At 38.1% G+C, this 12,828-nt stretch overlaps 1 protein-coding gene across 2 annotated transcripts in view; it reads right to left on the bottom strand.

The window, feature by feature from the left end:
* Positions 1–12,828, bottom strand: part of LOC149153569 (protein SEMI-ROLLED LEAF 2-like) — a 61,491-nt gene that overhangs the window by 34,045 nt on the left and 14,618 nt on the right. For both annotated transcript variants that reach the window (XM_089445722.1, XM_089445723.1), the window contains 7 exons: positions 3,758–3,805; positions 3,344–3,537; positions 3,041–3,237; positions 2,441–2,733; positions 1,911–2,060; positions 1,310–1,783; positions 1,012–1,158 (listed from right to left, as the gene is read on the bottom strand). In XM_089445722.1, the coding sequence (XP_089301848.1) occupies positions 1,012–1,158; positions 1,310–1,783; positions 1,911–2,060; positions 2,441–2,733; positions 3,041–3,237; positions 3,344–3,537; positions 3,758–3,805 (1,503 nt within the window). The remainder of the gene's footprint in view (positions 1–1,011; positions 1,159–1,309; positions 1,784–1,910; positions 2,061–2,440; positions 2,734–3,040; positions 3,238–3,343; positions 3,538–3,757; positions 3,806–12,828) is intronic.

Raw genomic sequence — 12,828 nt, forward strand, 5'->3', positions numbered from 1 at the left:
GTAGCAGCTTTTGGCATCAGCAAAACTTGGAAGACTTCGATCTCCCAAACTAGGGCACGAAACAAAGAGAGAGAGGCACCAAAAGTTCAATTTTCTTCTTCTCCTTAGACTCCACCCAACTCGCACTTCCTTCAGCTTCTTTTGACCCACTTCACACTTCTCCAGCTTCCTTAGAGATATCAAACTAGCTTGAGATGAGATGCTCCAAATGAATTCGACTTGCTTCTATTTATAGGCTTCAAGGGAGGTCGAATTGGTGTCCTTAGGCTGACTTGATCTCTTCTAGGCCGACTTGGTGTGGAGGATACATAAATCATATTTGACTCAATACTAAACCTTTTTACATGATTCAAAAGCCCAAGAAGGGTCTCTTTGAATATACAATGACTCTATAAACTCAATATTAATCCTAGGAGTCCACAATGGGGACTTTGACTAATATAATGATGACCCAAGCATGAAACCCATGCTTTAATAAGTCATTGTTACAATAATAATAAAAAAATTCTTATTCTTTTGACAAGTACATTTCATGATGACTCAAATACATTAAATGAAGACCGAACCTAGTTACATTTTTCAACAAACGAGAGATATACTTCTTGGATATCATATGGAGAGAGAAACCCTATAAAAAAGGGAAGGACATAAACCATAGATGCATTTTAAGTCACCAATACAACACTAAAGCATAAATTAAACTAGGTCATAAAGTGATTATTCTTATGCCTAAGTATATGATCTACATGACATAACAATTTCACCAACATTATGTAGGTTCAGTGAATGCATATTACATTATTTATTATATTTCCTGAGTTTTGACCACCAACATGCTTAAACTTCAAAGATGAGAGTGATAAAAGGCTAAGTACCCCAAAGCATTTTCTAATTTTCCATTCAAATGCAATCACATATGAAAATCTTCAATGAGGATGTCATTACTCAAGCTAAGTGAAGAAATAGTTCACTAAGCAGCAATTTAGACAAATGACTTCAAGAACAGCTTACCTTGACACGAGAGAACAGTAAAGCAAGGTTGTAAGTGTTGCCAATTGCCTCAAAATTTGCTGGTGTGTTCTCAGTAGATGCCTGAGCCCACAGTGAGGAAAGCAACAGTGCCATTTGATGTCCACTAAGCCTAAGGGAACCCATTTCCTGACATTTTCAGGAGATAACAATCATAAATTAAATTATTTAGGTTTTGAATTTCAAAGTTACATTGCTTTTGATATGAGCAAGTTGAACAAGGGCTAACATTTCAAATAGTAAACAATCTAAACATAGAGAATAGTTGAATTGCACATACTGCATTCTTGAGAATGTCACTGGAAAAATTTCCATCAGTTATAGAACATACTCCAGGAAGCTTCAAGCTATGGGTTTGGCTAGGAATTGGATGAACTGTACAATGCTTTACATCAATGTCTCTTCTTGGCACAGCTTCTTCTCGGTCTGTAAACCCGACCTTCTGTGTCTTCTGAATATCTTTCATATCTTTCCCTTGAAAATCCTCCTTGCCTTTAATTTCTTGGAAAAACCCTTTTTCTTTTCTTAGTTTTTCAAAGAAGGCAGATGCAGAAGACAACACTGAAGCATTTCTTGAAAATGTTCTCTTCAGGCCATGTGCTCTTGGTGAATCTGGTGAATGGGACCCTGGTCGAGCAGTCATAGAAGATGCCACAAGGACTACCGTAAAAGTCCGATGTGCTCTAACCCTTGTTTCAAGGTCTGGATGCACCATAGCTTGCAATAGCTGATGAAACAAAGCCTCTGGAAAAGCCTATAACAAGATGGAATTTTGAACTTTCAGAAACCCTTCATCCCAAATGTTAAGAAAATCCATCAACTCAGAAGTCAAAAACATCTAACAGCACAGCACATATGACCAGAAAGAATCGAAGGCCTACCTTATTATGATATGAACGATTTGGTATGGATGATATAATATGTGCTATGAGATACACTGCTGCAATTGTTGTTCTAGCTACAATAGTGGTAGTAGAAAGATTCTCTAACGTGACAGCCATCATGTCCAGAATTGGACCAGCATCACCAACCTGAAAAATTCAAAAGGTCCTGTAAACAACTGATTGTAAAAGGATTTTTGGTAATGTAAATCCCTTTCTATATGATCTCTGAAAAAAAACCAATCTTGTATATGCAAAAAATAACAATATTCCTCAAGTTTTGTATGGGCTGATAATTCATTGTTGCATTCAAATTCAACAATGAAGTATATATACAAGCTATAAGCCTTGCTTTAAATTATTTGCCGTGTCCTTTGTTTTCTTGAGGATCACATGTTAATTCCAAACATTGTCATTAACCATGGTTTGATTTACCACCTTTCTTTAGGCTTATGTTTGGCATGCTCTGGATTTCTCCAATTGCAGACAATTTTCAGAAAACAAGAGGAAAAAAATAAATCATTAGTTACCCGTTTTGCCAATTGCACCAAGCATTCTTCAATTGCAGCCTGAAAAGACTTGTTCCAGTTGTTTATATCATCACTCAGATTTGAAGCCTCCGAAGAACAATGCATGCTCTTGCGCAAATGCCTTGCCAGATCACTTATTGCACCAACTATTGCCACAGAAGGTGGTGATTTTGACTGTTGTGCCAGGATAGCGGTAATTTCGATAATGTTGATCTGCATTTGCGGTTGTGACACCACGGTCTTGTGATCAAGATGTTTAATCAACATGGATAATAGCAAATGAGTAGAATGACCTGCAAATCAAACAAAACAAAAATATGAATTTTCATATCCAAAAACTAAGCTTCATAATTAGAAATGATGTCTAATAATATCAAAACATATACAAACTATCTGATAGTAACTATCTAAGCCATGCAAAATTCTGCTTGGAAGTTCAACTGGATAGTCTCTTAGAAAAGATAATGGTATAACCACGCTAATATGACTATCAAGGCTATTTATAAGGATAGTTTGTGGAAATTGTAGCTGACAATCTGCAGCCCAAGAACTATAGTTTTTCCTAACATGGATTGTTTTGTATGGTGTGTTTGGCATTACCTGATCTCTCCATTAATTGTTGCATGTCATATAGAATGTAAAGAGCAAGTCCATGCTGAGGTGACCAATGTTTTCCAGCATCAAAAATGCGAAACATAGGTTCAAGAACACGACGTACAGTAGTGGCCTCCTTTGCAAGTTTTGCCATATTTTGGAGACAAATTTTAGACCAGACTTTGGGGTTCTCTCCTTCCTCCCTGTAAAATTATTCAATAAGTAGGGCACAAAAAGAACTGATAATGTTTAGAGAAAATAGTTTACAATCGAGGGCACACAACACAGGAAACATGATGATCTTCATACCTTGTGAGATTAATTTCACCTTTAAAGTTCCAGACCTCTTTCCAAGAAGGAACTCTTCTAATTGCTCCTGACATTGCTTCAATATGACCCTCACCTTTATGTACTTGTCCCCAGTGGTCATTGAAATTATCACTAATTTGATCATCTTTATCTACTGGAAGCAATTCATAATTGTCCAAGGTCACTGCAACAATCTGAAAAGAATACCAAATGAACAAGAGAAGATAACCAAAACTGCACTCAATGTTATCAACCATGAATTTGCAAGTGCATGTGAGATATTTTTACTTAACATGCATTAACAAAAAGAAAAAACAATGAAGAGAATTGACAAAATATTATATTAACCTAGAGCACAATATAGAAGTGTGAAGATAAATTTAAAATATAACTATCGAGCTTGTGGACTCTTACATCATCAAAATCCATTGAAATATGTGAATGTTCTCCCATGAACCACACCTGTGCATTAAGATGAGCCAATAAGCATTGTTAACCATTACAGAAGTAAAATGTGCTGCATAGAACTTCAACATTAGACATGACGTTGAATAATATTGTGTAAACCAAAGCATCAACTTTATCACACAAGTAAATAGAAGATCTCATAAGCCTGGTTCAATGTTTTCAAGCTCCAGTTAAAAAGATATTCAAAATTATGTCATGCTTTTGAAAGATCTAAGAATCAGATTATATTGGAACAGCCAGAAGAAACAGCAGAGAAACATTAATGCAATATCTTTATAGCTTGTTTTGCACGTTTTATTTGTACCTAGTGTTTGTTCTTTCTCATTTGGGTCTATGAATAATGTTGAGATTCTGTGATTAATCTTCGCCTGAGGGCAATGTCAACTTATTGCATTGATATGTTGTAGGATTTATTAAGCCTACACAAGGGTAACTAACCCATTTATTGTGATTTACTACTTTTTACTATTTTGGCTAAGGCCAGCCTAGCCACCTTCTTGGGGCTATATACAATACACTCCTCATTAATAAACCATCTCATTCAAGTGAATATTTTAATATTTTCCTAAGAGTACTCCTAAAATAGTTCACTTTCTTCATGGTTACTTGTTCTTGGCTATGGTTGATCTCTCTTAAGTGCAAAATGCTATGAGTAAATCTCTTGTGATCTAAATTAAGTGCTATTATAAATCTTCCATGTTTACTTGACTGGATTTTGGTTTGTTGAAAGTGCTCACCGTAGATCTATTATCTTCTTATGAATATCAACAACTATGCTATGGCATGCAACACGTCCACTCAATTAGATTGTTTATGGTAGTTAATGATGATAGCTCAAAAGATAGTTAACCCTTGACTTTCAATTTTTATTTGTAGTTTTGCAAAATGAAAATCAAGATACATGTACACCAGGAATTAGTACACTTAGGAACCAAAAAGTGATCATACATAAGCTCCCTACCTACATAAGCAAGGTAGCATATACACTTTGGTCCCAAACTGAAGACTATCTACATCTTACTCTAAAATGGGAATCCTTACTGAAAAGTAAATAGCTAAATCTGCTCTAAAACAGCAAATTCTTCCAAATTGAATGCCATGGTGAATCCATGAAAAGTTGCTCAACATCACTTCTATAAGAAGGAAAACAAATTGCATCCCATGTGGCCCTACCAGCCTGTTGAATCATCTGCTTGTCCCCAAACAGAACACCTTTCCAGTGCAGAGGGTCTACAAAGAGAACATTATACACAACAGCCATTCAAAATCCAAAATGATATTAGCAACTTTACAATTACAGAAAACGTGCTTAACCATTTCTAGTCTGTGACAAACTGCACAATAGTTACTAGTTAGCTCAATGCAATAAGTGAAGATAAGGTAATTTTATTAATGTCGAACAAACGACCACAAATAGATCAATGTGACCGCTAAGTACAAAAGCATCAATACACTGTGGTAGCAGAAGGGGCACTCCATATAAAACCAAAGACATCTACTCTAAGATCTAATCTCTATGAATGTGGAAATAATATTGGGAAAAATTGGAGTGATAAGTGGACAGCAAAGGGCCAAAGGCCAAATGCCCTAGAGGGATGCCACAAAAGAGGGTACAAGAGAGAGGGAAAAAGGGAATTAGTCCCAGTGCTCCCTAACCTTGTTGCCTTAAGAGGAGGAAAGGTTGCTCTTCTCCATGGCATCAACCTATGCATGTGTCTCTCCTAGCATTCAAGGCCAAAGAGAGAAAACTCACAATAGAATATTGTCCAAAAGAATTGCAAGAAGCATTGGTCCGTGTTCTGTCTCATCATCTTGATGAAGTCAGCTACTACTGAGGTTTGAAGCAAAGGATTACCTACTGGAAAGGAAAGACCTATCCCAAGATCTGATTTGACAATTTTGCATGGGTCTCAATGGTAGAAGGTCCTCACAGATCGAGATACTACTAGAGTGGTGTTGCTATTTCATACCTCTTGGCACACTTTTCTGCTGGGAGTAGCACAAAGAAGGATGCAATCTCCTAGTAGTGTCTAAAAAGGTGAGCGACCAAAGTGTGGAAGATCAGAGTGCAAGTACCCTCCTCATGAACAAGACTAAACACCACTAGTCCAAACATCGTAGACAGATCAAAAGGGAATTTTGAGACTCCGGGAATACACAATAGAATCATCCCTGTATCTCATGCTAAATGAGGCATTAAAAGATAAAGCGCTCCTCCATCTTGGACTCCTGCATATGACAGAGCTAGTAGATCATGTCCTCCCATGGAAGTTGATGCTTGACCTCCACCTAGAGACTATGTAAACCCATTTGAAATTGGCTGAAAGGAATCTCAGGTGTGTGCATCCAGTGCCATGTGTAATCGGTTCAAACAATGAGGTCACTTCTCAACTCCATAGAGTGCTTTACAAAGAAGGCCATTTTGGGCTTCAACCCCCCTTGATGGATTAAGCTAAATGACCTAGAAGTAGATATATACTAATAATCTTATTCAGCAAGAGATGCCCAAGGGCACCCAAAGAATACCTAAACGAATGGAAGTGGTCCATCAAAATATCATCTAAGTGAAGAAGGCATAAAACTTTTGAAAACCAATTATGAGCCCATCTAGTAGGTATAGTCGAGGAAATGGCCTCAGAAGAACAATGACCAAACTTCAAAGTATCGATAGCATCCCTTGCTAGCCCTCAAGTCAGCATAACTCTAGTCTAATGCAAAAAAGAGACAAGCCTAAAAAAGGTCTCAAGCTAGAATGAGTGGGTCACAAACTCTGATTGAATAATGGTTGAGGGTCTTCCTCCACCCAAACCTAGGCCTTGAAAATGGAACCCCCAAGTAGGTGTAAGTTGTGGTGATTTAAACGTCCTCCCCTGGAACAATAAATGGAAATCTGTAAGGATTTAAGAGAAGACTTCATTGTCTTTTACTTATTGTAACAACTAATAAAAATTCTGATTTTGGGAGCGTGGGTTTTACCCATTGGTATCCCTATCTCTCCACCTTTTGGAGAGGCTTGGCGGTTTGACTTTGTTGGTTTATTCATTTTGCATGCATATCATCTAATTGAGAAATTAACACAACATGCATCACACCCATTTTGCATGCACTTTATTTTAACTTACTATATGTTTTAAATCCATAACAAGTTCAGATTTTTTGCATGCAAGCACTTGACCTTATTTGGCTTGAACATAGTTCCAAGTTTACTTATGTTTCACCATTAAGCACATTTTACATGCATCAAGTATTTGGACAATTTTTCTCCATAAAGTAATATTTTATTTCATGTCAAGCAAATACATTTCAAGTAGAAGTTAATTCTCATTGTTTGGTTAATTTATTTGCGTGCCCCAAGCATCACTAAAACTTACCTCCAACTTAAGTTGGTTGAATAGACTTTTAGGGACCCTCTACCTCTATTGACTCCTCATTGTGAGATCCAAATATTTGGGCAACGATGAGGTCTGTGGACTAGAGTTCAATTGTAACTTTGCCTTAGCACTAATCAAATAAAATGAACCAAGAAAAACATTCCATCACATTTGCTTTGGTTTAAAGCCTCACATGCAAATCTTATTTCAAGAGGCACTTTAGATGCAAGCCTTGTAATCTCTTTTACTTTTGCAACAAGTATAATTTTCTTGTACTTGGAAATTGACTCATCTTTTGGTTTAATTGCTTATTATCATGAATGGTTGATTTCACTTTCAAGTATTAGTATTTTGGCTTGCAAACTTAATTGCATGTTGTCATCTTGTTCTAACATTTGAGTTATTTTTGTATCCTTTTCAGCAAGACTATGTTGCAGGAAACGTAGGGCAAGGGGGCATTTCCATACGAAAATAGGTACGAAACGCTGAAACGCGTATGGTACAGCCGTGAAACGCATTTCAGGCCGCACTGCCATGTTTCACGAAACTGAAACGTGGCTAGTACAGCCTAAACACGTTTCAGGGCCATACGACTCATGTTTCAGCTTTTTACTTGTGTTTTTTTAATTTGTTTTCTAATTTATTTTTAGGTTATCCTAATGACTTCTAGTTGCTTCTAGATGCATGTCTAAAGTTATAAAAGTGAACTTTTGCCCTAGTGTTGATATGTAGTTCATGGTAATGTTAAATTCTTAAAGTAAAAGTGATATTCTCCTTTATTTTTCATTTTCATCATTTTACTTAAATTTTTATAATTACCATGAAATGACTCAGGATGTTTGAGAGTGGTTTCGCCCTCATTGGATTTCATATGGAGAAAGTAGAATTTTAGATCTCACTAAAAATCCAGCAAACGTATCTGTTTTTCAGGATTTCAGGATTGGGGGGATTGCAATGTTTCCATTGGATTTTATCATGTACTAGGGTATGGAACTTGTATTTAATCAAGAGAACCAAGCCCTCTATGCAGGGGAGACTCCCAATAATGAAGAGCATGTAGAGTACTAGTGTATGAAACTTGTATTTAATCAAGAGCACTAAGGTTGTTCGACTATGTAGGAGGAGACTCCCAATCAAGCACGAGACAAGAAATTAGAAATTTCTCGTGGCTGATTTTGGATATTTCTATTTTCATTATGTGATCATTCATGAGTAAATGTGATGTAAATTTAGAGACTTATAGTTTATGCATTGACAATTTTATCATAATGTAATAAATTAGAATGTATCATATATGCTTTATGATTGCACATATTTCTTAAATGTCCTAAGATATATTCGCGTTTCCCCGTTTCCAAAATTTGGGGCGGTCGCGTTTCGTATCACTTCCCGTTTCGGAAACGGGTACCCATTTCCCCGTTTCGTGCAACCTAGGAGCAAGATAGTTTCAACTTTCCATGCTTTGATTTGTAGACTTATTCATCTTGAAAGCATTTATAATATCTTGTGCTAACAATTTAGTGTTATAAAACATTTCACTTCATTTTAAGCAAAATACAATTTCATTTCTTAAAGAGCAAATACTTGGAAGACACTTGTTGTTTATGTATTTCATGCTTATCTTATGATGGTTATTGCTCATATCAATTTTTTGCTTATAAATATTAAAGAGATAATCTATTTAACTCTAACAATTCTCCTAGAAACTCACATCCTTTTTAACTTAACTTTTCATTAGGGACCACCCCCCTTAGCTAACCTAGGAGATAGCTCAAACGGAGAGAGTCGGGATTAGTTTGACAACCCCTTCTCTGAGTTCCCTGCCACCAACCACACCTTGTGGGGTTGAAGGCTTTTCTCACTAACTTGTAGGTAGGTGTAGGCGGCAGGGTCAACAGGCTTGATCAAGTGGACAACTCCACATCTATTGTTGTATATGTAATTCCTCAATTGGGTCGTTATCCAAAGACGAGAGCCTAAGTAGGTTCTTAGTCATTATTAATGATGAACTTATTTGATTGGGCAGTAATCAGTTCGTGTCATTGTGATTGAGATCGTTAGCTTTTGCTGCATTTGTGTTGGGAACCTAGCTATGTATTTATTCAGTATTCAATAGAACAATTTTATGCTAGGAATTAAGTACTGGGTGTTAGGTTCATAAAAAAAATAACATGATATCAGAGCCAAAACTCTGAAGAAATCCGATCTCAGAATCATAGAAGCCAGGGTCTATACAGAATCGCTAGGCTAGGTTTGGACGAAATCGTGTAAAGGTGAAGAAATTTAAGGGAGCTGCCGACAGGAAGTCGATGTGCAGATCCATTAGGGTTGTCGACAAGAAGTTAGAATCGGCCACAACATTGTGGTTATGTAAGGTCTAAGAAAATCCCAACGGCACACAGTCGCCACAGTAGCCATCGGTACAGTGAATGAACGAGGCAGAGATAGTCTGTGGCAGCGTAACTCGCAAGAACGATGGTGAGGGTAACTAACTAACAATCCGCAGGAGGTAGACATGTTGAGACACAACCATTAGTTGAACACACAGGCGCAGACGTGAGCAGGGCCGGCAAGAGCACAGATGTGACAGAACAATGGTGTAACATAACCCCAAGACAGCAGGCCAGTGTGAATTGCAAGAAAAAAGTTGATTGAGGCACAAGACATGTCGAGCCACAACCATTAGTTGAACACACAGGCGCAGACGTGAGCAGGGTCGGCAAGAGCACAGATGCGACAGAACAATGGCGTAACACAACCCCAAGACAGCAGGCCAGTGTGAATTGCAAGAAAAAAGTTGATTGAGGCACGAGGGCTAGCTGCAAATCATCGCAAAAGTGGCCTGACAAGTGATGGCAATAAGACTAGGAGGATGCAACCGCCAAAGTATGTTATCGGGGTAGCATGAGGGGGCTGACAAGGAGTGATAGCCGACTAGCTACCAAGAAACCCAGCCACTGCAGAGGTCAGTGCAGTGAGGCAGACAAGTGGAGGTAGAGCTCGCTGAGGACACCAAGTTGTGGAAGTTGTTGCCACAACAATGCAAAGATACAATCATTGTTTGGCAGTGAGCTAAGTAGTCAGTGGTGGCAAAAACAAGTCGTGCGAAGGAACACATAATGGTGGTTGGGATTGACGGTAGATGACAGAAGGTTAGTGGACGTTGCGGTACAAACTGACAGTAGTTGAGTTGAGCAGTGGAGGTGTCAGCAGAACAAGGCAAGGCCACGCACATTGTAGGAGAAAGCAAATGGACACGTGGGTGTCGTAGCACACAAGCTACAAAGAGGCCAAGTTGAGACCGCAAGCAGGACTACTGATAGGGCTATGTGAGGAAGTTGTAGAGACAAGGCTACAGAAGCCAGGTTGGGTGCAAGTAATGCCACAGAGCAGTGTGGAGGATAGTGCCATGGGAAGGGTGCCACGTTGGGCATGATCAAGTAACTGTGGGATGTAGTGGGTAGCAAGGAGTCACTGGGTAGAGAATTTTCCACGATAGGTTGTGAATTTCATCAGGGTTTAGCCAACAAAGCAAGTATGAAGGACAGTACCAGCAACCAATCAACTAATTGGCAGCAAAGTTCATGGGTGTCTCAAAGGACCGAAACAAACCCATAGTAGTGCTAGAAGGACTTAGAATAAGAGCAATGGCGAGAGGCATTGCAGGACAGAGAACGAGTGGGAGGCTCCAAAGGTTGAGCAACTTAGAGGAAGTCAGCCTTCAGGTTTAGGTAGGGAGGAGCAACCAACGGATTCCTCCATGTCTATCAAGAAGGTTTTTCAAAAGCAGGAGGCTTCTAGGAACAACACCAAGGGGTGTTGGAATTCAAGGATCTTTCCAGACCAAGTGGATGAGAAGGCTTCTAGTTCAAAGGTAGCAGCTAAGGAAAGGGATATAGGTCCACGATCGAAGATAATTCTAGGGGGTAAAAGTACCTCCCTCGCTAAGAGGGAGTGTTATCTTTTGTAGCTCAAGAAGGTACTTCTACACAGACCTTGTGTCTAAGCATGCAGAAGTTGCCTACATTCTCCTTAGAACACTTACTCAATTGTGAGCAAGTTGTTGATGTAACTTAGCCTAAGTTCAAACATAGGAAAAAACACATTAATATGTTGGCTTATTGAGCTAATAGAAACTTAGGAAAAGTAAAGTAATTTACTTAAGTTTTAATCTTAGGCGTTGATCTCAAGTGAGGCGGGATCTAATCTTTGTTGTTAATCACTTTGAGATTAGGGTTAGGATTAGGGTTTTAGCTCATTGTAAAGTTATAAAAGCAAGGCTAAGGAGAGGGAGAAGACACACCATACAATGGCACTAACATCAGGATGAGAAATGTGAAACTCTAGTGTGTTAGGCTCAAAAAAAGATGCAAGGAGTAGCGAGGGAGACAGATCTAGATCATCCAAGGAAGATTGAAGGACAAATCTAGGTCTTGATTAGGTGGATAAATCCAGGTTTATTGGTTTATATGCAATTCCTCAGTTGGGCCATTATCCTACGATGGGATCCCAAGTAGGTTTTGAGTCATTATTAATGATGAACTGATTTGATTGAGCATAAATCTATTTTTGTCATTGTGATTGAGATCGTTATATTTGCTTCCACTAAATTTGTGTTAGGAACCTAGCTGTGTATTTATTCAATAGATCAATTTTATGCTAGGAATTAAGTATTGGGTGTTATGTTCATTGTTCATAGAAAAACTAACAAAGCAATGGAGTCAATCAAAGATTGATATGAGCAAAAGGAAAGTTGCAACATCAAAATGTATGGACTTTCTACAAATCCTCAAACATTAGCAATCTACATACTAGTCAAGAATCAAAAGATAGTTCGGAGAGAGATTTTATAATGGCTTGGAATGGAGGGACCAAGAATTTGAAAAAGAGTAAAAAGGGAGCTTTTGGCCTCTATTACCCATTGCTCTTGAACCATACCAAATCATTGATTTTCCTCATTGTGAACAACCTTCTTTAGAAATAAGGCATATAGTTTTCAATCTAAACCAATCAAGGTTCATGATCCTGTTCATGAGGTTGAAAACTTCATGTCTCAAATTGTAACATGGAGACTTCGTCGCTAGCACAATGAGCAAGAAGGAGAATTTGTCATTAGCAAAATGAGAAAGAACAAATGTTTAGAAGAGTTACAAATTACGTAGAGGTAGGGAGGAGAAGTAAGCAAGTACTAAAGTCACTCATTTCAATGAACTTGAGACCATCATCCATCTTGTAGCCAGCCCTTTGTAAAGTAGTCAATGCTCACAATCATCAATCCGAAGCTAGTTGTGGAGTAGTAGAAAGAATCAACACAAGAGGTGCACAAATACATGTTCATGAATCAAGAAGTGTGCAGAAGGTTGAATTGTTTGACATAGTCCCTTCTGTGAAACCCAAGTTTCCCAATCCAAAGAAAAACATATGTTAAGAGGCCTAGATCATATCTATCAAAGGGTATCAACATACAAGCAATAAATAATCCACAAATGAATGTGCTACTAGCAAAAAACAAGATGAAGGTGCCATAGTCAAATTAGTAAGTCAAACAGTTGGATTAGTGCCATGGTTCATTGAGTAGTTGAATGTTTTGAAAGATGGTGCAAAATGTCTGTTTGATTCCTTCACATTCAATGTTCAAAACCAAGA

Source organism: Pinus tabuliformis, chromosome 9, assembly GCF_031772625.1.
Source record: "Pinus tabuliformis cultivar Carrire ecotype Pingquan chromosome 9, CPIR1, whole genome shotgun sequence".
Taxonomy (NCBI): domain Eukaryota; kingdom Viridiplantae; phylum Streptophyta; class Pinopsida; order Pinales; family Pinaceae; genus Pinus; species Pinus tabuliformis.